This window comes from Myotis lucifugus, unplaced genomic scaffold, assembly GCF_000147115.1.
Source record: "Myotis lucifugus unplaced genomic scaffold, Myoluc2.0 scaffold_106, whole genome shotgun sequence".
NCBI lineage: Eukaryota > Metazoa > Chordata > Mammalia > Chiroptera > Vespertilionidae > Myotis > Myotis lucifugus.
The window spans coordinates 2,833,297-2,857,136 of NW_005871154.1; the positions used below are offsets into that span (position 1 = coordinate 2,833,297).

Consider the following 23,840-nt stretch of genomic DNA (forward strand, 5'->3'; position numbering starts at 1 on the left):
TAAACTAGCCTGCAGAATTCCAAATTAATCCCAAAATGTAAAGGAGTGAAAAGAACACTGGTTTGAATGAAAAGATCACTGGATTGAAACTCCATGGAGGCAGGGGCCATGTATATTTGGTCTCTCACTGCATGCTCAGTGGCGGGTATATGGCTGGTCCTCAAGACCTACTTATTAAATGAGTGATTATGTAAATGAATTAATGAACCAGCAATTTGAAATGGAATTCCAGGTTCAAGTCCCATTTCTGCAACTTGCTAGGGCCTTGGTTTTAGATGAATTATTACACTTTCTTAGCTTCAGCATTACTGTCTGCAAAATGGGCATGACACTTCCACCGCCTACTTGATAGTGCAGTGATTCCTAAACTTTGCTATATCTTGCAATCACTTGTATACCTTTCAATAAACTCCTCATCCAGGCTTCCATCCCCAGAATTCTGACTTAATGGGTACGGAGTATGACCTGGGCATTGGTTTGTGAGCTCCCTAAGTGCTTCTAATCGCTAGCAAAGTTTAGGAACCACTATCATAAGGTTATTATTTTTGTTTTGAAGTAACTGTCAAATACAACAAAAGTAATAAAACTGCCTTCTACCCCTGGCTGGTGTGGCTCTGTTGGTTGGGTGCCATCCCATGCACAAAAAGGTTGGGTGCCAGTCAAGGCACATGCCTGGGTAGCAGGATTTAGCCTGGTAGGGGATATAGGAGGCAGATGATCAATGTAACACTTTCACATCAATGTTTCTCTCTCTCCCTCTCCCTTCTTTTCTCTCAAAATCAATTTTAAAAGTATTTTAAATAAATAAATCTGCTTTGTAAAACCTAAAAGAAAGCAGTCAAATATAAATAGTTGTTATTAAATTAATCCCAAATGACTCTGAACCTAGAACGTCTGCCTCCTGATGTCACAACAGAGGAGGAGATTCGTTACTCTTTTCTCCCATGCGCCACATCAGTCATTCTGTCTTCAGGTCAAAATCACCTTCTTCCTGATTCACCTGACCAGGTGGCAGAGTTGAGGTCCAGACCCAGGAGGAGAAGGATTGGGTTAACATCAGGGCTGGAACAGATGAACAGGGATCTACTGGACAGTTGTCCTGTCGAATGAACTTGTCCTTAGTTGGTCTCGCATCCAATTCTGGCGCCCCACCCACTCATTCGCACGCACCAGGCATGCATGTACAACTCCTATTCAGAGACCCTCCCAAACGTGTCTGTTTGTTTTATTCCTACCGGTCATAGTTCACTCTTTGCCCCCATCTTCCCAGGCGGAGCCCATCAAAGAGCTGTTGTGTTGTTGGAGGAAGGAAAAGGTACTTTCTTGTCCTCAGCAGCTCCCCTGCCCAGCACCTTCCTCTCGCCCTTTACCCTCTTGAGGTTCAGCTGAGTTAGAGGGGCTTCGCAGGGCCAAGAACAATATTATTTAATTTTTAAATAATAGTCTCTTGGGAAGAGAGGTCATGAAGCATTCAAAAGCCATGGGGAATTTTGCCAGGAAAATGATTTGTAAGCCTTCCAACTATCCACCTCTGTTCCCTGGGTTCAGTTAGGACAAAATCCTACAGTTGCCAAGTAATTCAGAAGATGCTTTCATTTCTCTTCCATATTGGTCCTTACCCAACAACTGTTCATAAAATGGCAGAACAATTGGAATAGTCTTTTTTTTTCACATGCTTTTGAGTAGCGTGTACTCGACACATGCCCCCGCATTGACTAATCTGAGCCCCAATTTCCGCTTCTATAAACGGGGATAATAACACCAGCCCTGTCCAGGGTCAAATGACATGAACCATATGAGACCATTTTAGAAACAAGATGTGCTAAGGCAGTGGTTCTCAGCCTTCCTAATGCCGCGACCCTTTAATACAATTCCTCATGTTGTGGTGACCCCCAATTTCATTGTTACAAATTGAACATAATTAAAGCATAGTGATTAATCACAAAAACAATATGTAATTATATATGTGTTTTCCGATGGTCTTAGGCGAACCCTGTGAAAGGGTCGTTCGACCCCCGAAGGGGTCGCGGACCCACAGGTTGAGAACCGCTGTGCTAAGGAAAAGAGGCGCACAGCTCATGTAGACAGAGTCCCTGCCCTCAAGGAACCTATTGTCTTGAAGGGACGAGAGACAAAAGGAAATCACTACTATAAAGTGCAATTGTTAAATTGCTCTTAGTCCTGAACCTGAGGGATATGAAACTGCAATATCCATGTTCTCATTTCATTAACAACCACCAGGTGAAAGCAGCAGCCTCAGAGAGGTGAAGTAACTTCCCCAGAACCACACAGCCCGACAGTGGAGGAGCTAATGTAGAACATTGTCTTCCAGTTTCCTTCCCACTGCCCTGTACTGGCTGTGTGAGTGCAGCGCCACCCGTCCTGGCCGTTTTCCCCTGGAAGGGAAATTGAACTGTATCTCATGCTGGTTCGAGAGCTTCTGTGTACACCATAGACAGAAAGATTAGAGGCAGCCTCCATACATTGCAGCCCACAGCCCAAATCTGGTTTAGGGTTGGTTCTGGACAGTAATGAACAGTCTGTCATCCACTCCCCTTTCGGGAATTTACGATGTGTTTCTGGATCTGTAATTCTGTACCTGATCACAGAAGTATGTCTGGAAGGAAGGCTGTTCTCAGGTCTATGTCTGCCAAGACTTGTGTTTTAAGGCCCCCATATATCCATCCCAGGAGTGTGCTCAGGGACCCTCATAAACCTGGGGTTCAGCGAGAGAACAGCAGCCACAGTAATCCCACTTCCTGTCTCCAGCCGGAGTCCACATCATCCTAACTCATAAAAATCCCAGAGTCGTGAAGTACAATGCAAAAGGGGCAGGAAATGCCTGCCGGTCCCCTAGCAGCTAATCAGCTCTAGTTGTGCAGTTTCGGAGCTGATTGCCCACAGCTCGGTCCCAGCCATGGCTACTCTCTGTTGTCACAGCTGATTGATGGAGGAAGCTGCTTACAGCACAAGCAGTCAGCTCAGAGCATGACGTAATGATGGAGGAATCGTAAACCTTTCCTTACACATGTGCCTGTTAATCCTCCCAGTAAGGATGCTAGTCAGAGGAAATGTGGCTACACGGGTGCCCTCGACATGCTTGATGTACATCACTGCAGAGGTAAAAGCACACCTCACACCTGTTTGCAGATGGGCTGCCTGCCCTGGCGCTCAGAGGCTGAACCATGAAAGTAACTGGCTGTAGATGGAGACGCAGAATAACTTTTTCTCTACTCAAATAAAAGCCAACTCAGTCAGCAGCCTGTTTAACATGTTAACTCTCAGGAACCGTTGTTTAACTCAGAGGAAACAGGGTGAATTTTGGAAGCATGTGGACCTGGGTTCTATTGGTTCTTCCATGAACTTGCTGTGACCTTGGGCATGTGTCTTAACCCTCTGGCCTCAGTTTCCAAGCCCATAACATAGAGACAATAACCACAGGATGGTTAACTCAGGGTTGCTGTGAGGATTAGAGATGGAAAGTGCCTGCCTCAGTGCCTGGCCCAGCCAGTGAGTGCTCAATAAAAGGTGATGTTGCTGTTATTATTGATGATGTTAGTATTATTGTGCTACAACCCTGTGTTAGCCGCTTCAGAGTGTCTACTCCCAACTACCCCAACTCCACTACCTAGTAATTAATGCTCAAGAAATCAAACAGAAAACACATTTCATGTGCTAAACTTTATGACACCAAGAGAAGGGGGGAGCTGTGTGAAATGGGGTGTCTTGGGGGAGAGTCCTTGCCTGTGGACTGGCAGACGGTGGAGGGAAGTGGTAAGAGCATGGTGAGCAGAGGTATTGCTGTGAGTCAAAGCATGGCAGCCAGAAAGAGTGTGCCTGGTGGGGCATGGGGAGAATGCCCGGGGCTGCAGAGGCAGGAGCCTTGCACAGCCTTGGTCAAGCAGTTATGCTGGCTGTGGTGACATCACTTCACCCCTAGTCCTCCCACCCTCTTCCGCCAGACTAGCTCCTGACCACCCTTCAGGGCTTATCTCCAACATCTGCTAATGAGCTCTCTTGTGCCACCTTGCCCTAAGGATAAAATAGTAATAAGGAGAACAGCTGACATTCACTGAGTACTTCCTATGTGCCAGGACCTGTGCCACGACATGTGAAATGGGCAACACTCCATTTTATAGGTTGGAGAAGTGGCTTGCCCAAGGCAGAGGCCAGGATCACCTTTGTATGTTAATCCACGTGTCTTGTCTAGTAGATTCATGAAGGCAGTGACCAGCACCTATCCCTTTTAGGGACTCTCCAGTCCTGACATGGTAGTCCTGGCACACAGTAGGAACTCATAAATGCTTGTGAATGAATGAGAAGATATTGTGATGGGTATAGCAGGCTCTGGATCCAGAGGCACCAGGCAGATCACCAAGCTGAATAGGGGAACCTCCCCTCAGCAAAGCTCAGTCATGAGAAACGGGGGTGGGGGGGTGGGGGGTGGGGGGGGGCTAAGAAGCCTGGGTTTCTGAACAGCGGGAGGCTGGGGCAGGGGCCCAGCCTGGTGGACTTCCTGTCTCTGAGCCCTACCACTTGATGGTAGGGTCTATTCAAATATCTTCTCTCTGATGTCATAAGATTTATCCTGGGAACTTGGGCAATGCCCAGCCCACCAGTAGAGTTCAGTGACTGGGCCAGAGATGATCACTCAGGGAAGGTGATGAAATAGGTAAAGTCAGAGGTGACAGCTAAAAGTTTAACAGTGGTAGAGCATTAAAACAATTGAACCAGTTCCGGGCCTTTATGCTAGAGGAGGCTCTTGAAGTCACCCACTTTGCCTCTGTGAGGTCTAAAGATTCCCTGGAGAAGCCAGAGCTGGTGGAGAGGGACATTTGGCTGGGGGCGTGGCCAGAGTAATGATTCTGTAACAATAAAAATAGGTCCCTACTGGTATGCTCTGAATACCACTAGGGTATGAGGTTGAAATATAACTAAGAGAATTAGCCATTTTTCAAAAACCACTTGCCCTATTTTGAGATCTTTGTTAAAAATAGATAATGTATGAGTCTGTTTTTGTTTTGTTTGTTTTTAGATTCCATATATATTTGAAACCATATTGTCTTTCTCTGCCTGATCTATTTTGCTTAGCATAATACCCTCTAGGTCCACCCAGGTTATTGGAAACAGCAAGATATCATTCCTTTTTATTGCTACATAATATTCCATTGGGTATATGTATTGCATCTTCTTTATCCATTCATCTATCAATGGATACCTAGGTTGTTTCCATATCTTGGCTATTATAAGTAATGCCGCAATGGACATAGGGATGCATATATCTTTTTTAATTAATGTTTTTGTTTTCTTCAGATAGAAAGGAAGATTATCAGAAGAGAGGGTGTAGGGATGGGTGAAAAGAGAAAGGGGAATATAGTCAATAATATTGTGATATGTTTACACAGTGAAAGATTATTCCTAGAATTAGTGGGGTGATCACATCGGAAGATATAAAAAGGTCAAATCACTATATTGCACTGAAACTAATGTAACCAATATAAGAATATATACCAACTATACATAAATAAAAAATAAATTTAAAAAATTAAGACAAAAGAACATATATGCATAACCCATAGACACAGACCACGGTGTGGTGATGGCCAGAGAGAAGGCGTGGTGGAGGCTGGGTGGCAGTGGGAAAAGCAGGGAGGGGAATAGGGATATCCGTAATAATGTCAACAATACAAATACAATGTAAATAAAGAAATAAACCAGATAATATAGTCCATAACTCTATCTAACCAGGCGCACAGAAACTGTAATTTCTCAATGTGGTAAGAATAAGGGTCCCACTGTCAATTCCTCCATGTTGTAAGACTTAGGACTCCTTGTGTAGTTATGGGAATTGTGACTGTTGACATACAGACCAAGAGCCTAAGTGTCAATTAGCAAAGTGTTTTTCCTTTGTAGAGAAATGCAAGTTCTAATACTTTCCCCCTACACCCTAGTGAATCTTCCCCTGCCTGTGCTATTTCAGAGGCCAGGGGACAGCTGAAGTGCCTGCATTGCTGTTCTACAAACATGTAAATCTGAAGTAGCCTTAACATTAGCTTCAGGATGAAAAGAAGCTTCTAGTGGTACTTTCTTTAAAAATTCCTGAAATTACCAGTGGCTAAATGGTCATACTTTTTCCTCAAATACAAAAGAAGCTGGTGGCAGCCAGCCAAGAGAAACACTTAGCTTTGGAGAGAGAAGCGGACTGCTATTAAAAGCCACAGCGGTCATTAACGAAGATGATGTCATTAGTAAATTCCTGGGCCGCCCTGGGATCCCCAGGGCCAAGGAGACAGGATCACAGTCTTTACTAAGCCAGTGAACACTCACCTGCCTAACGGTGTCTAGTGAAAGCACTCAGTCTCCAGGGCCAGCTGGTTTCCTGCAGAAGGACCAGGGGCCTCTGCTGCACCACTTGCGAAGCTGGTGGCCAGCACAGGGATTTATGAACTGCTGACTTTGGGCTTTGATGAGGAAAAAGGTGGGAATTTTATGTGTGGAGAGTACTTTGAGAAACCTCTGTGAGTCACACGTTCAAACAGAGTAGAGCCTGTCTCAGGATGCTAGATCGTTCTTACAGTTCCAGCAATCCTTCTGAGAGGAGGACCCATTCTTCAGGATTTTCTTAAGCTGAGTCATCGTCATCGTTATTTTACGAAAACACATGAGGAGCCTGGTATTTGTAGCTTTAGGGACCCCCAAGTTACCAAACAGAGAGGAAATTGGGAGTAGCCAAGGAGCCTGACTTTTATTCACGTTTCTTCTCTATTTCTGTTTTTTTTCCACTCCTTCTTCACCCCCCCCCCCCAATCCCATTTCTGAGGGCATCTCACCAAGGCCCTGGGAGGGGGCACACTGTAGTGGCAGGAATGCAGCCTGTGATCAACTGATCAACTCCTGGTTCTGCCACTTACCTCTCGTCAAAGAAATTATCTGGGGGGGAGGGGGGGATTTATCACATATATAAAATTATCGAATATACTTATTAATTATTAAATAACTAGCATCCTGGTTTAAGAAACAATAAAGTATGGGCAATAGCTTTGCAACTTCAAGAGCATCACCTAACCTCTCTTGCTTAGCCTTTTCATCTGTCAAATGTGGTTGTAAAACCTCCCCCAATGTAGTTGTAAGAAAGTAGAGAGTAAGATTAAATACTCATCAGACTCCCATCCTTAGAGCTGACGATAGCAATGACATTAGGGTGGGGCTGATCAATATATGGGCTTGATCTCCTTGTCATTATTTAACTCCCTGTAAAAGAGCTGTAATCATTGTAGATGAGATAGTTTTCAGCTGGTGGAGGAATGAGAGGCGTTCTCATGCTCTCTCCCTTTTCAAGCTTCCTCTCCCCAAGGGAGTCTGAGGAAAGCTAGACTCCAGTCAGCATAATTCAGGTCTCACTATCACCTACACAGCCTTCTTCACTTCTAGGAGGAACCTCGAATTACTTGGAGCTCATTACCCAGAGTTGCCTTAGGTGTCATCAGCCTTGAATACAATGGGGGTCATACTGACAGTGTTAGTTTAGTTAGTTAGTAGTTAGTTAATTGGTTGGCTGATTAAAAATTTTTCTCAGCCCCCTACACAATCCCCCTCCCCAGGACTGTGGTCCCTACCTTGTTGATGTCCCCACCCAGGGGCCACTCAGGGGCTCGGCACTGTCTCGGTTCAGGGCCTCCGTGAGAAAGCTGAGGAAGCGGAGACAGGGCCCGACCAGCCCCCACACCAGCAGAGCCACCCAAGTGCTACACAGAAAAGGACTCTCTTTTTCACCATGTGTGGCACCTTCTCATTTTGGGTGGGGCAGCTTGTGTGCCCATGTCTCACAGTGACCCTTATGAGGATGGTTCCTGCCACTTCTGCCAGCAGACACTGTCCTCATAGGGCTTAATTGGGTCAGGAAGCAGATTCCATGACATTCTATTCATTCCCCATCTCTCCTGCCAGTGCCCAAAGCAGAAAATGCCGTCCTCTGAAAGACACTGGTAAGAGAATAAAAAGACAGGCACATGCTCAGAGACATAGTTATACAACACGTGTCTGATACAGGACTTGTATTTAAAACATGCAAAGAATTCTTTTAAGACAGTTTTTTGTTGTTGTTGTTTTGTTTTTGCTTTTCAAAGTTGTTTATTTAACACTCATTAATATCATTTCCTTTAAACATTATTTTTGTACCAAGATTTCTAACAGTCTGCCCGCCCCCCCTCAGGTAGTCATACCTACTACCATACCTATTTCTCAAAAGCAGAAAATGAGATAAGAAATTGAATATGGTGGTTTTTATGCAACAGTGATTCTAGGGAGGACAAGTGACTATCAAGGAGAGTATGACAGAAGCTGAACAATTGAACTATAATTCACTACTACACATGACACCCATTTAAAGTGTACGATTCAGCAGTGAGTATTAATTTTTTAAGTTGTGGCAAAGTATATATAACAATATTTTCCATTTTAACCATGTTAAGTGTACAATTAACTGGCATAAGTCCATTCACGATGTTGCACAACCATCACCACTATCCATTCCCAAAACTTTTCATCACCCCAAACAAAACTCTATAGCCATTAAGCAATAGCTCACCAATCCTTCCACCCCCAGACTTTATTATAATATCTAATCTACTTTCTGTCTCTATGAATTTGCCTATTCTAGTTATTTTATATAAGTGGAATCACATAACATTTGTCCTTTCATAGCTGGCTCATTTCATTTAGCCTGATTTTTCAGGGTTCATCCATATAATAGCATGTATTAGAACGTCATTCCTTTTTTTACGTTTGAATAAACTTTCATTGTACGTACATATGTTCTGTTTATCCATTTGTATGTTGGTGGACCCCTGAGTTGATTCCACCTTTTGGCTGTTGTGAATAATGCTGCAATGAACATTGGCATCCCAGTATCTGTTCAAGTCCTTGCTTTCAGTTCCTTTGGGTGTAGGCTTAGGAGTAGAATTGCTGGGGTCATAGCTTTTGAGGAACCACTAAGATATTTTTCCATAGAGGCTGCAACATTACATTCCTGCCAGCAATGCACAAGGATTTCAGTTTCTCCACATCATCACCAACACTTGTTATTTACTGTTTTTTCAATTACAGCCTTCCCAGTGGGTGTGAAATGGTATCTCATTGTAGTGTTGATTTGCATTTTCCTAATGGCTAATGATGCTGAGCATTTTTTCATGTGCTATTGGTCATTTGTGTATCTTCTTTGGAGGAATGTCTTTTTTGAGTCATTTGCCTGTTTTTTAGTTGGGTTGTTTTTCTTGTTGTGTTGAGTTGTAGCAGTTATTTATAGATTCTGGATATTAAACCCTTACCAAATATATGATCTCCAAATATTTTCTCCCATTCTGTGGGTTGTTTTTTCACTTTCTTGATAGTGTCCTTTTATGCACAAAAGTTTTTAAATAAAGTCAATTTATCCAATTTTTCCTTTGTAGCTGGTTCTTTTTGTGTCATATCTAAGAATCCATTGCCAAATCCAAGATCACGAAAATTTACCCCTATGTTTTCTTCTATGAGTTTTATAATTTTAGCTCTTAAAGTTATGTTGCTGATTAATCTTAAGTTAATTTTTGTATTTGATATGAGGCAGGGTCCAACTTTATTTCTTTTTGCATGTGGAAATCCAGTTGTCCCAGCACCATCTCTTAAAGAGACTATTCTTCACCTTAAGTGCTATTGCTAAATGAAGAAGCCAGTCTATATGATTCTGAATGTATCACTACTGGATCATTAGCTCTGACGAATGTACCATGCCAATGTAAAATATTAATAATATGGAAAACCAGGTGAAAGATCTTCCACAACTCTCCATATTATCTTCTCAAACTTTCTATAAATTTTGAAGTTATTTTTTAAAAAGACAATAACTTCAACAAAAACAAGCCAAAAAAAACGACAATGTAGGTATTTTCCCCATTTTTCCAGGAGGAAGCTGAAGTTCAGAAGAGTCAAAGCAACTGGCACAGACTGCCCCACCACTCAAATGGTAGAGGTGGGGTTTGAGTCCCGGGCCTGTTCTGTTGGGTCACAGTGACTTTGGCCTGTCTGTAGATAAACCTGTTCTGTTCCTTGGTTTCTTGCATATCCATTTATATGTCTGTTTTGCTCTTGTTCTCCCCAGGGGATGGCCTTTACACTTGAAGAAAGGATGCAGCTTGGGATCCATGGCCTAATCCCCCCCTGCTTTCTGAGCCAGGACATCCAGCTCCTCCGGGTCATGAAATCCTACGAGCGGCAGCAGAGCGACCTGGACAAGTCAGTGCCTAGATCTGCTCTCTCTGCCTAGACCTGGGCTCCACTGTTTCCTGTGGTCCGAAGAGTGTTTTCTGTTTACTCTCCAACCAGGAAAGACTGAGAGCCTTTTCAAGAAATTCCAAACCCAGCCCAACCTTCAAAAGGGGTGGTGATCTCCCTAAGGGACAGGGATTGTTATGATGGAGGCATGTCCTGGGAGGACTGGGAAGAGAAACTGAATTCCAACCAGTGGAATTTGGGAGGGCCACTGGGAAGAGATGGGACCTGAGTCAGCCCCAGAAGCACCGACAGGACTACAGCAGACAGCAGTGGGTTCACGGATGGCATTTCATAGGAGAACAAGTAGAGTAAAGCTATAGGGATAGGTGTGTTAAGTAAGTGGTACATGGCCCAGGTTCCTGGAACAAGGGGAACATGGTAGAAAAGAGGAGAAATGGACAGGGACACCTTGGGAAGGACCTGGTATGTCATATGTTGGCGGCTTATGGGGAGCAGTTAATAATCCTGCCACCCTCCTGGGTTCTCACCAGTGGGATCATAGACATGAAGAGGAAAATGGGAATGACAGGGTCAGCTTTACTAAAGAAGGTTGTGACCACATCGTGACCACAGTTCACATGGAAAAGCCAGGACTTGACCACAAGTAGCTGGCTCCAGAATCTGTGCTGTTGACGTCTCTGCTACCCCACAGCTAAGAGGCTAGATTCTAATGCTAGAATGAATTCAAACCATCATTTTACCTTTAGTAGTGAAAGTTACTTAGCCTCTCTGGGTCACTCCTAACTCAGAAGGCTATAATGAGGATTAAACACATTAGTATTTGTGATGTGCTTAGAACAGTGCCTTGCATATAGTACATACTATGTAAGAGTGTGTTAAATAAACATGTCACCTTGCTGAAGTGTAGGAAGCAGGGAGGGTTCCCCCTACGTATCTATAGAGCTCAATGGCCAAGACTTTGAATCGTTAAGAGTGTGGCTGTCCCCCTAGGGGCAGAGCTCAGCAGCTTGTCAGGGTCATCACACCCATCTGCCTATGTTCCCTCCCATGGCATCCATTGCTTCTAAGCAGCAGTGGATAATTCCCCGACTCTTGAAGCACTAACCTCTATGTGTATTATTCACATTAACTCCAAGGCTATATACTCCAGCACAGGCCAGATATTCTCTTCCTCTGTTCATCCCACTCAGACTGGGTCTAGCCATGTCACCCTGGAGAGCAAACCAGAAAGTACACAATGAATCCAACTAACAACGTGAGATGTGTCCTAACTCTGAACAATCTGAACCTCCTTCTTTTGTTAAATTTACAAAGAAGAATTTGTAAATCCCAAAGTGATATCCTCTCTCCTAAAGATATTCAACTCTAAGAATTAAAATCAGCGGGATGGGCATCATTTATATGCCTGGGAAGACACGCCAGGCTGGGGGTAGGAGATGTGTCTGATCCTAGGAGCTCCAGAGGGCTTATTGCACATGGTATGTTGACTACTCTGACCTGCCCCCCCCTTGTTCCCAGGGGCCCCTCATTTCAGCAGGTGCTTGAGGAAATACTAAGGAGGCTCCCAGCTTCTTTTGGATAAGGGCAGTGGTGTGCTGGTAAATGTTTAATAACTGGTTCTGGGGTGGGGGTGGGGAAGCCCTGATTTCTAGTATTTGCCCATTTTCATGGTGTGAATAATCTCACCATGACTGAGATTAAGTTATCAATTTGATATTACTGAATACAGAACTTGGAAGAGATGTGTACAAATGGCTACTGCATAAGAAATTCTTACACTAGAAATGAGTTGAGATCCTCGCTATTCTAGGCATAAACCCTCCCTTCCTCAAAATATCTTCTAAAACACAATTTTTCATTCTGGACCAGTGCCTTGGGCTGGGGCCCCACGATATTACAAGACTTCCCCAAAGTCACATAGTTAGTAAACAGCAGAGCTGGGATTCAAACCCAGGACCCTGACCTCACACCTAGAAGTCATTCCCCTATTGCAGGACCTCACCCCCTTCTAGTCTAGGATCTCAAGTTCCTCCATACTCTCTCCCAAACTGTGGTCAGTCCAGAAAGGTTGTGATATCAGCAATCACTCACACCTCATTGTGAATTCTAAGCCCTGAGTGTTTTTGTTTCTCCCAGAGGCTTTGCATTTTTAGGCGTGTGAATGAAAGGCTCTTTTCCTGGGCTTAGTGATTTCAGGTTTCAAGGAATAGACAAGAGAGAGATTTTGGAGGAACGTGCTTCTTGAGATCAGTTGGTCCTTGGCCACTTGCAAACTCTGCTGTGACAGGAACCAGCCCTGTGTGATAGGAGAGGCCAGTTCTCATAGCACCGGTGTGCCCTTGCCCCTACTCCACCCTCAGGATGTTACTGTTCTGTTTCATTCATTAATGTCCACATAATAGTAACATAACTAACCCTCTTGCACAGTGGTTGAGAGCACAGACTTTGGAGTCAGATTGCTTAGGTTCAAATCCCGACTCTGCCACTTGGTGAATCATTTCATTTCTCTGTGCCTTGGTCTCCTTCGTCTCACAAATAGCAACCATGGTAGTACCTACCTCACAAGTCATTGGAAGTTTGAAATGAATTAATGTAAAGTACTTAGGACAGGACCTACACCATGTATAGTAACAAGCACCATAAGACAGATAATACTCTTCACATTCCATAGGTGGTGAGATCGATGTTTGGGGAGATGGGTGACTTGCCTGTGAAGGTAGCTGAGTGGGAGCCCTGGGTCTTTGCATGAGCGGCCTCCCCTGCTGCCACACAGGCTGCTCATGTGAACAGTGTGGTTTCTTGTCTCCCTTTCCAAGGTACATCATTCTCATGACACTCCAAGATCGGAATGAGAAGCTCTTCTACCGCGTGCTGACGTCGGACGTGGAGAAATTCATGCCCATTGTGTACACGCCTACCGTGGGGCTGGCCTGTCAGCACTACGGCCTGACCTTCCGCAGGCCCCGGTGAGCCACCTCGGGGCCAGGGCGCAGGGAGGGGAGGTCTGCTAGAGAGGGATCAGTTCTTTCTGCTGCCCTTGGTTATTGGGACTCAGGAGGCTACATCCTGGTTGGGCAAGTAGCCCAACAAGGAGGCATTTGATTTTAAGCCCTTGCTCAGGAAAATGACCCCATGAGCGGAGATATGAGCTGAGAGAGTATCTAGCAAGAGGATAGCAGAGCTTCTGCACCTCAGAATAAATGCCCGATGTGTTGTCCAGAGTTGGCCTGAGGCATTTCAGTTTTTTTCTCTCATTATCTACCTAACATCTCCCCCACTACCCCTGTTTTTCTGGTCCTCTCCAAAGTACCAACAGCTCTATTGCCAGTCTGCACCAATGAATAACAGAGTGTCAGACAGCAGAGTGAATTCTTTTGCTGACTCAAAGAACCAGTATTCCTTCCTTTGGGATTGACTCAGATTCCACATAAAATGTCATTTTGTTAGGCAAAAAAGAAATTGGCACTACCAATTTCTTTTAGAGCCAAAGAATTTGGGGGCGAATTTCCAGAGATTGCTTGGGTGTTTTTGTTTTTCATGGGAGAATTTTCAAAAGGTCTTCAGTGCAAGGTGCCTGGTAATTACCAATATACATATAATTCTAGCACTAATGATATAAGAGCCACCGGGGTTTATCGTACATAATGGAACACAGTTTTAGTCTGTGGTGGAATATGTACATATACAATGTACTGTGCACAGATGTGTAATTCACATTCATAGAGAATTTATAAATCTGTTTATAAATTATGTGCCATGTGAGGAACATGCAAGTATGGATCTAGAACAGCGGTCCTCAACCTGTGGGTCGAGACCCTTTGGCAGTCGAACGACCCTTTCACAGGAGTCGCCTAAGACCATCCTGCATATCAGATATTTACATTACGATTCATAACAGTAGCAACATTACAGTTATGAAGTAGCAACGAAAATAATTTTATGGTTGGGTCACAACATGAGGAACTGTATTTAAAGGGCCAGAAGGTTGAGAACCACTGATCTAGAACATCTTGTGAATTTGGAAAAGCAGTCCTCCAGGGCTAAAGCCAACATTTGGGATGAGCACTGCACACCGATCACTGGCACCCCCGATGCCCGTTCTCATCCTCTCCTGGTCCCACTGTTACCACTGGCAGAGACATCGTATCAGGCCTCGTCTTGATGGGGGTGTCCAGCTGTTGAAGCAGATATGTCCTCACCACTCAGAGCAGCCATGCTTCTGCAGCTCTATTGGGGTGAGACACTGAACCATGGTCCCGGAGCAGTCGTGGTGTTTAAGCTGCCTCTTTCAACAGGAAAGAGACATGGGGAGCTCGTGGTACATTTCTAAAGGATGCAGGATCCTATTTACCTCCCAGTTCCTACCCAGAAACAGTGCTTCCAGGTCCTCCCTCCACAGTGCAGCTCAGTTCCAGTCATTCTCTCCTCCAAGGCCATCAGCAGCCCCCTAGGCCTTCAAGAAACAAGTGCAACACTTTGACAAAATTAAGCCTGTCGTAGCCCAGCTCATAGTCAGAAATCCTATGTTCTAGCTACACTGATCTATATTCTCCATGCCCAAGAACACCTGGTGTTCTCCTCCTGCACACCTTTGCAGATGTGGTCCCCTCTGCCTCAAACTCCTGCATTCTCTCCTGTCCTCATTCTCTATCCATCAAAATTCAGGTGATCCTTAAAGGCCCAGGAGTCAGCTTCTCTGTGGAGCCTTCCCTGGTCACCTCACGCTGAGCTGGTCACTGCCTTCTCAGCCTCCCCCACAAGCTCTTACACATACTTCTAGTCCATAGTTTTATTTTTGCACCTTGTGTTTTTAATTATCTGTGTATCAGTCTCCTTTCCTGGAACACTCATTTCTTGGGGGGTAGGAAACATGTCAGATCCATTGTGTATTCGAGACCAGTGCTTGGCAGGTAATTGCCTCGCGGATGGGAAAATAGCCTTGTGTGCTGGCTGGGAGTTGTATCTCCTTGACCTTGGGCAAGTTTCTTATCCTCTCTCAGCCTTAATTTCCACGTTTCTGAAATAGAGGTAATAATACCACCCACCTCAAATGATCATTCTTGGGGTAAGATGTGATCATGGATAAGGTGCCTGGCATAAATGTATGTGTCTGTTTCCTTCAGTAACTATTAAAGAAGGAAGGAAGGATTAATAAATGTAGAGTCATGTTATGCATATGCACTTCTAAATTTGTAGAAAGAAAGCAGAGTCATTGACCATATAATGAACTAACACATTTAACTACAGACATGATTTGGCTCTTTCAAAACCCAGTGTTACCTAGAGAAGTCCTTTAGCCCTTAAGGCATGGATCACTGCCTCCTCTGGCTTACAGCTGAGACCTTATGGAACTGTGAGGCCGTCCCACTCTCACCTCCCACTCCCAGGCTGTGTGGAATCCCTCCTTCCACAGACTCCATGCACTAGATTGTGGATTCTGTTGTTGGTTCCAGGCAAACCAGTCTAAGGTTTGAAACCTGAATAGGGTCAGAAACCTGAATAGGCAACAGTCCCATGAAGGTAGAATTTGCCTCCAGAGCCCACTCCACAATCCAGGGAACACACCAGACTAAATTTGAATTAATGAACATTTATGGAGCAACTAGTGCTGGGCATCATGTAGACACTGTAAAGTTATCCCAATGAATGAAATCTGTTTTTGACCTCAAGCTATTTACTAGCAGAGTGGGGGGGGAGGTAATAATAATATAAGTTAAATATAATAAGAGTTATAAGGAAATAGGAGATATAACAGGGACAAAGAATTACAGGAATACAAGGGAGAGGAAAATTTATTTTCCCTCTGGGCAGCAGGAATGCTTCACAGAAGAGATAATATTTGGGTTGGTCCTTGAAGGTTGACTAGGAATTCCATGTGTAGAGAAGGAGGGAACAGCCATTCCAGGGAAGGGCTTGGTTTTATAGGCTGTGTAGACACCAGGGTAGTCAGCTCACTTGGGTATCTTCCCATCTCCTGCACCTGAAAAGGAGGGGTAGGGGAGGGGAGCTACGTCTCCACACCCATTGGCCTATAATGGAACCTTCCAATGTCCTGTAAGGTTAGTTCAGTAACAGTATCTCCATTTTACAGATGAGGGTATTGAGGTGGCCAGAGAAGAGGAACTTGTCCAAGATCACCATTGGCAGGCAATTGGTAAAATCAGAATTTGGACTGAATCAGGGAAAGCCACACCAAAGAGGTGATGTTAGATCTGGGTCATGAAAAATGAATCCAAGCACCTTACCTCTCTCTTGCTAGAATGTATGGCTTCTGGGACCTCATGGTGGGTGAAGTAGGAGAGTAGAGGGGCTGGATAGGAGAACTGAACAGGGGTTCTGCCTAACTACTTGGGGGGTGGATTAATGGGGAGCTGTTTCAGACTCAGGTGCAGGCCCCACTGGTGGTTCTCAGTGGATCAGAGATGAAGAGGAACATGGCAGAATGGGGGTCCATGTGGGTAGAAATGGGACCTTGCCAACCACTTGAGCTCAGAGGATCTGGTTAGCCTTGAGTAGCTGTAGAGGGGATGCTGCAAGAGCTGGGCACATAGCATGAAAAACAGAGGTGCAAACCCACATGGAACCCACAATTGAACTGGAACCAGAACAGAAAAAAGCATACTGATAACTGCTTGCTAGAGGCCAGGTACTATCCTAAAACCATTAATGTATTAACTCATTTCATTACTACAACCCCCATAAGTAGTTGGTACTATAATCATCCCATTTGTAGATGAGAAAACTGAGTCACAGAGAAATAACTTGCCCAAAGTCACAGAGCTCATAAGCTGCAAAGCCAGGACTCAAACCCATGCAGTCTGAGCCAGAGTGGGACAGGTAACCACTCCAGTTAGCTGCCTCCTGTCGTTTGGGAATGGGCACCTTTGGTGGGCATTGGGGCAAGGGTGTCCTTGCAGCCCCAGGAATATTTGGTTGCCCAGGGGTCTAAGGCAAGGATTGCTAGATGCTGTTTCCCGAGCCTCTCCTGGGAGGGAAGGCTGCAGCCAGGTCCTGGGCCCAGGCTGGGTGGGGCTGAAGCAGGCTCAGGCAAAAGGAACCATCCTCTTGCATTCGTCACTCTTGGTACAGACTTCCCTCATGTGTTTTGCGAACCCTTCTTCAGGCGATTTACCCAATTAAGCCGTATGACATGTGACATTTTGAGCTGTTGCTCCAGGTTTCCACTTGGCCGCTTTCCAGGTGTTGATTCCACACCTGCCTTGCTCCTGAGGGAAATGAGAGTTTGGGCCCCACCCCAGCCTTGAGCTTCATCTGAGGCCTGGCTGGGAATGGCTTTACAGAGGATTAGCATCTGAAGGGAGGACAGCTCTGAGGCCAAGATGGAGAGAGCCAGCTCTTTCTGAAATGATAAACATGCCTGCCAGCTTCCCAGCAACAATGGAGTCCTCTGTGAAAGGGACTGCCCCTCTACCCCCACGCTAATTAGGTCCAGCTGGTGCTAAAATTGAACCTCCCACCAGCCTGGGGCTCTGCATCGCCTCACGAGGGAGATAGCGGAGTGTCTCTGGGGCACCTAGTATCCCTGGGCAGAGGAGACATAGCAGAAGGCCCTGGGCTCTGTGGAGCCTCCCCTGCCCATCCTGCTTCTTCCCTGGCAGACCCTCTGCATGGGCCAGGGAGCCTGGCTAGCCTAGCGGGAAGGAATGCCCCTGGTGTGTGACTTGGAAGAGATGAAAGCCAGAGGTGAGGCTGGGTGGGAAGCCAGGACGGAACAGGAAGGTTTGCAAGGAGGAAGCCAATGCACTGTAGTTTGCTGTCCAGGGTGAGCAAACACTGTCCCCGCCCCAGGCCGCCTCCCTCTAGACCAGCTCTGACTTCACCCTCCTTGTCCTCTGGGGCTCCCAGCAATAGGCACACACCTGGGACATTTCCCAGCCTCTGTGTGGAGCCCAACCTTCATGGGTGACGAGGGCTGGGTTGCAAGTGGTGAAAAGAGCACAGATTTTGAACCCAGCAGGCTTGGCCTTGAATCCCAGCTCCTGGTGACTTCTGATAATTAACTTAGCACCTCCTCAGTCTCCTCACGTGAAAAATGGGAATAATGCCCATTCAAGTGGCTGCTTGTGAGGATTCTGTGAGATTCCACGTGAAAAGGACCCAGCCTGTCTAGGTGCTTAGCAGCTGTGATCTGCCTGACCCGGCACCCCCAAGATCTACCATCTGACACAGTCACCCCACCCAAGAATCTAAACCAGTGGTTCTCAACCTTGGCTGCACATGAGAATCACCTGGGAATCTTTTTAGAATCCTGATTTCTGGGCCTCATCCTCCGGAAATTCTGTTTCTTTGTTACTAATGTTGTGGCCCTCCCTACCCCATAACAAAGAAACAGAATTTCCAGAGGATGAGGCCCAGAAATCAGGATTTTAAAAAGATTCCCAGGTGATTCTCATGTGCAGCCAAGGTTGAGAACCACTGCTCTAAACTATAAAACAACAGGGCAACTCAGTCCTCTGAAATGCCTCCAAGCTCTGTTGTTTGCTTCATACCTTACGTGATCAGTACTTGTGCTTAACTAGCAAATCCTAGCTACCTGTGAGGACTTAGCTGAGGAGAGTGAGGAAGGTGAGGATAGGACCTGGGACCTGGTTTCACCAATCAGAGGCTGCTACCTGAAGGCATATTTGGATTTGGACAAAGCCAGCAGCCGATGGCCCTGAGCCAGGCTGCTGTCTGTCACATGCAGACAGGTGGCTTTCTGCACACAGGCCAGTAATACGTACACAGGATATTAACAGCTGCCATTTAGTGAACATGTATGATGCTCATGGTGGGCTCTAGGCTACCTGCTTCACGTATTTATCTCTGAGCCCTACAACAATCCTACCCAGATGAAAACTAAGGCAAATTTATCTGAGACTTTGCAGCTGACCCAGAGCCAATTCCCTGTGTTTACTGCATTCATGGTCCAGCTTCTTGTGGCCCTGGTAACCATGACACCTCAGAAATCAACACCTGCATTCTTGCCTTCACATAAACTCCCTTGTGTGACCTGTCTGTGCGTTTGAGGGGGGCGTGCATGCACACACATGCGCGCGCAAACACAGTATGCTATGGTAGACAGAGCCCTGGGGCTGGAATCGGAGGGAGCGGGCCAGCTCCCGCTTTAATAGCCGTGTGGCCATGGAGCCCGGCTACCCCACCTCCCCAAGCCTGGATCACAGGAACTGCCGACCTTGTGCAGTTGTTGTGAAGGTCAGATGAGCTAAATGTGTGCGAACATGCTTCATCACTTGAAAAGTTCCTCACAAGCTTAAAGGGGCATTACTTTTCTTATCTCCTCCCCCTCGCTGTAACCTCCTCAAAAGGTGGGATAAGGCTCCCACTCACTATGTCTGGTGAGCCCTTGCCTCATGTTCGTTTGTTTGTTTCTGTTTCTGCATGGCAACCCTTATATCTTCAACCACCTCCACCACTACTCCCTCTCCCACAAAGGGGCTCCTGGGCACAGGCCTATGCTTCCTAAATGCCCACGAAAGCCATTTCTAGCCACTTACATCACAAACGGGTGCCAACACCTTAACCAAAGCTATTCTGGAAAATGAAGGCAACCTTATCTCAGCAAATGCCAGAAGACCCCTGACATAAGGCACAGTTACCAATCTGGACTCCAACACAGCTGTCAGCCCATCAGGAACACCACACACACACACACACACACACACACACACACACACACACACACACACTCGGCATAACTGGGAGGCAGGCAGAAAACAAAGATTAGCCTGTCAGACCAGCCGCCTCCTCCCCATCCTCAGGACCCAAAAGTGCTGATTCCTTTGGCCGAGCCTGCGCCACGTCCAATTACGCCCAGGCTCCTCTGCCAAACTGTTCCAGCTGTGCGCTGGCAGGGCTTCCCGAGCAGAGCGAGCACGCGGTCTGCAGCTGGGCCTGCTTAGCTCCTCATCTGTCCCCTTCTGTCCTCCAGCCGAGACGTGATGGACAGAGCACTGGGCTAGGAGTCAGGCGATGTGGGTTCGAGCCCCTGCATCCCTCTTTCTGACTGTGACTCCGTAGGCAAGTCACTTAGCTCTTTAGTCTCAGTAACAATGATAGGGTGGGAGTGCAGGCCGCGGGGATCTCTTCCAGCTCCCTTTATGATTAATAACCCAAACTCTAGAGCCAAGTTAGAAATGAGATACTTCAGGGAGCCGCAGTCACCTCATGTAGCTGAGCCCGTTTCCCCACCTGTACAATTAGGAGGGCCAAGCTAGAGCATGGGTCTAGGTTACAGGTGTGCATTAAAAGCACTCCGGGGAGGGGAGCTTTAAGTCAGAATCCCTGAGGTGGGGCCCAGGCAGTATTCATTTTCAAAGCTCCCCAGGTCCCTAGCCTGTTTGGCTCAGTGGATACAGTGTCAGCCCACAGACTGAAGGGTCCCAGGTTTGATTCTGGTCAAGGGAACGTTCCTAGGTTGCAGGCTTGACCCCTGGCCCTGGTCGGGGCATGTGCAGGAGGCAACCAATCAATGTGTCTCTCTGTCTCTCCCCCTTCCTTCTACTCTCTGTAAAAATCAATGGAAAAAATATCCTCAGGTGAAGATTAACAAAAAATAAATAAATGAAACTCCCCAGGGATTCTCATGAGCAGCCAGGGCTGGCAACCACGAAGCTGGGTGATGGCTGAAGTGCCTCCCAGGCACGGGTATTCTGTGACTTTTAGGGATTTGATAACCTGCAGCCCATATTTCCCAGGCCACCCCAGCCTGGCAGTATAGTGAAGAGTAGGGTCATGTAATATAACACAACCTTCACCTCCAACTCAGCCCTCAGTAAGACAAGCTGGTGCACCCCACTGCCGAGTTCCCTCGTGTCTCATTCACAGGGTAGTGGCGGGGGACAGTGCGGGGGAGTCTCACGTGTGCTTTCCTCCTCCCTCCCTCAATTTCCTCCTGAAACCCCTATCACTGGGAGCAGGCACAGAAGTCTCCCCTCTCCCAAGCGGCTCACTCATCCTGCCAGTGGTTGGTTAGGTGGGAAAAAGCATCAGACCAAAGGTAGGCGGTCATTTGGATGAGCATCTGACCCACGGGGCCTGGCTCCAAAGATGAGCGGGGCCAGATGGCACCCTTTGCAGGAATGTGAACTGAGCCATAGGAAAAGCTATATGGAAAAAAATGTTCCAGTTAGGAAGGGGAAAAGCAAAAGGATGCAATGGTTCAGACCTCATAGTCGCGTCATGGTAGATCAAAGGCAAATACCAGCTATGAAGGAACAAAAGAGTAGGAAGGAAAGGAAGGGATCTGTGGGGGAGAGGAGCCCAGCACAGGTGAGAGAGAACGAGGGGAAAACAGGCAGAGCGGTGACGGGCCCTAGAGCTGCCTCGGTTCATGGTAGCCTTCCACTCCAGCGCCTGTCCGCAAATTTGCAATAAGCTCTCCTCCTTCGCAGGTAACTAAGGGAACTTCTGCCTTAGGTCACTAGAAGAGCCAAACTGAAAAAGTTGTGAAACTAGATGGGTCTGATCCCTTTGCTAACCGGGTGGGTGGGGCTAACATTAAAGTAGGGCATCTCAAACTGTAGTATGCGTTAAAATCCCCTGAAGGGCTGGTGAACACAGATTCAGCAAGTCTGGGATGGGGCCAGAGGACTGGCATATCCAGCAAGTTCCCCATGATGCTGATGCTGCTGGGGCACAAACACTTTGAAAACCATTAGATTAAAGGCTGGTGAAAAGTTGCTCACTGAAAAATGAATAGAGCACAGCTGGCGTGGCTCAGTGGTTAAGGTCGACCTATGAACCAGGAGGTCACGGTTCAATTCCCTGTCAGGGCACATGCCCAGGTTGCAGGCTCAATCCCCAGTAGGAGGCGTGCAAGAGGTAGCCAATCAATGATTCTCTCTCATCATTGATGTTTCTATCTCTCTCTCCCTCTCCCTTCCTCTCTGAAATCAATAAAAAATATATTTTAAAAAAGAAAAATGAATAGAGCCCATCTGACTCAAGCAGAAGGAGTAGAAACTTCCAGGCTTCACCGTGCATGAGTAGAAAGAGCTAGGGTCATGAGATAGAGGCCTGCTCCCAGTTTTATCAGGGTGACCTTCAGTCAATCCCCCTCCCCCCCCTCGCTTTCTGGGCCTCAATTTTCTCATTTATAAAAAGAAAGGATTTTGCTAGGTGAGCTCAGGGGCTCCTTCCAACCCTTACAGTCTGTAATTTTTGAGCAGATTAGAGAACTGTGCTGTAAATTTGCCTCTAAGGTTTCTGACATTTAAGGGAGGGAAATTCAGAAGTAGATGAAGACATGTACTTTTCATTTTCTGCCAAGAATAAGCTTGCAGGCTTATCTGCAGAGGTGTCACTTTTGCTGAGAACTCTGACTCACACATGGCACCTGCCCAGGCAGACCAGCTGGGCAGTCCAGGGTCTGTCTAGGACTGCTCGGTGCCATGGCTTGGGAACTGGAATGTATCTGAGGAAGGTGGCACGAGGAGTCCTTCTAAAGTGTGAGGTTGTTCGGCTCTGTGACCCCAATGTCACCATGCCATGTGGAGTAAATTAAATTGTATCTGGATCCCACATCACTGAAACACTTTGGGACAGAGAGATGGAGGAGAAAAGGATCATTTGTTTTTGTGACTGAATTACATGGGTTTCAATCACTGAAGTAATTGGTTTATTCTTTTTTAGAGGGAGTTTTGAGATTGACATACAAAAAACACAAAACAAACATGAGTGAGTTTGTATTTAATACATGTGCCCTGCCTGGGACTTGAGCTTCCAGCAGGAGCAGCTTGCTGTGTGGGGAGGTCCAAGGACACACCTCGCCATCCATGCGTTTGGAGGCTGACAGTGAAGGTGAGAATGGTTAAGCAGCCCCACACAGATGCAAGGATTATCTTTTCCTGCTCTGGTTATTGATTAACTAGACTAGACTGCCCTGGGTTTGACTTCCTTTAGCGAAAAGCAGATTTCCCTGACAATTTAAGCAAACTGATTTTTAAAAAAGATATTTTATTGATTTTTTACAGAGAGGAAGGGAGAGGGATAGAGAGTTAGAAACATCGACGAGAGAGAAACATCAATCAGCTGCCTCCTGCACACTCCCTACTGGGGATATGCCCACAACCAAGGTACATGCCCTTGACTGGAATCAAACCTGGGACCCTTGAGTCCACAGGCCGATGCTCTATCCACTGAGCCAAGCGGGTTAGGGCAAGCAAACTGATTTTTGTTTCTTTTTTATCTGACTTTCCTTTTCCTCCTCTGTCCCTGGCAATCCCAGTCATGGTGATCAAAGGAATCTGTGTGGGAGAATTTCCTTACTGAGAAGAAAATACATCCATACAGGCAGGCGTTGGGTAGACCTCTCCTCAAGTGACCTCGCTCTCCCGTTAACCTGTACAGTGCATGAGAGCTTGTGCTTGCTCACACTAAGTTTAGTCCAGAAAAAGTTGCTTCTTAAGAGATGCTGAAAACAGTGCAAATGTTTTTGAAAGGTTCTGGACTAGAGGACGAATAAAGGATCATTGTTGTGGAATTTCTTGAAGAAAAGCAAAGACCGTCTTGTCAGAAAAGAACCCCACCAGCTGGCCAGCCCCTAAGTT

General features: G+C 46.2%; 1 protein-coding gene across 2 annotated transcripts in view; it reads left to right on the forward strand.

Moving 5' to 3' along the window:
* The window catches only part of ME3 (malic enzyme 3), a 169,681-nt gene that overhangs the window by 67,767 nt on the left and 78,074 nt on the right, over positions 1 to 23,840 (forward strand). For both annotated transcript variants that reach the window (XM_014459306.2, XM_023757370.1), the window contains exons 3-4: positions 10,136 to 10,269; positions 13,086 to 13,235. In XM_014459306.2, coding sequence (XP_014314792.1) covers positions 10,136 to 10,269; positions 13,086 to 13,235 — 284 coding nt within the window. The remainder of the gene's footprint in view (positions 1 to 10,135; positions 10,270 to 13,085; positions 13,236 to 23,840) is intronic.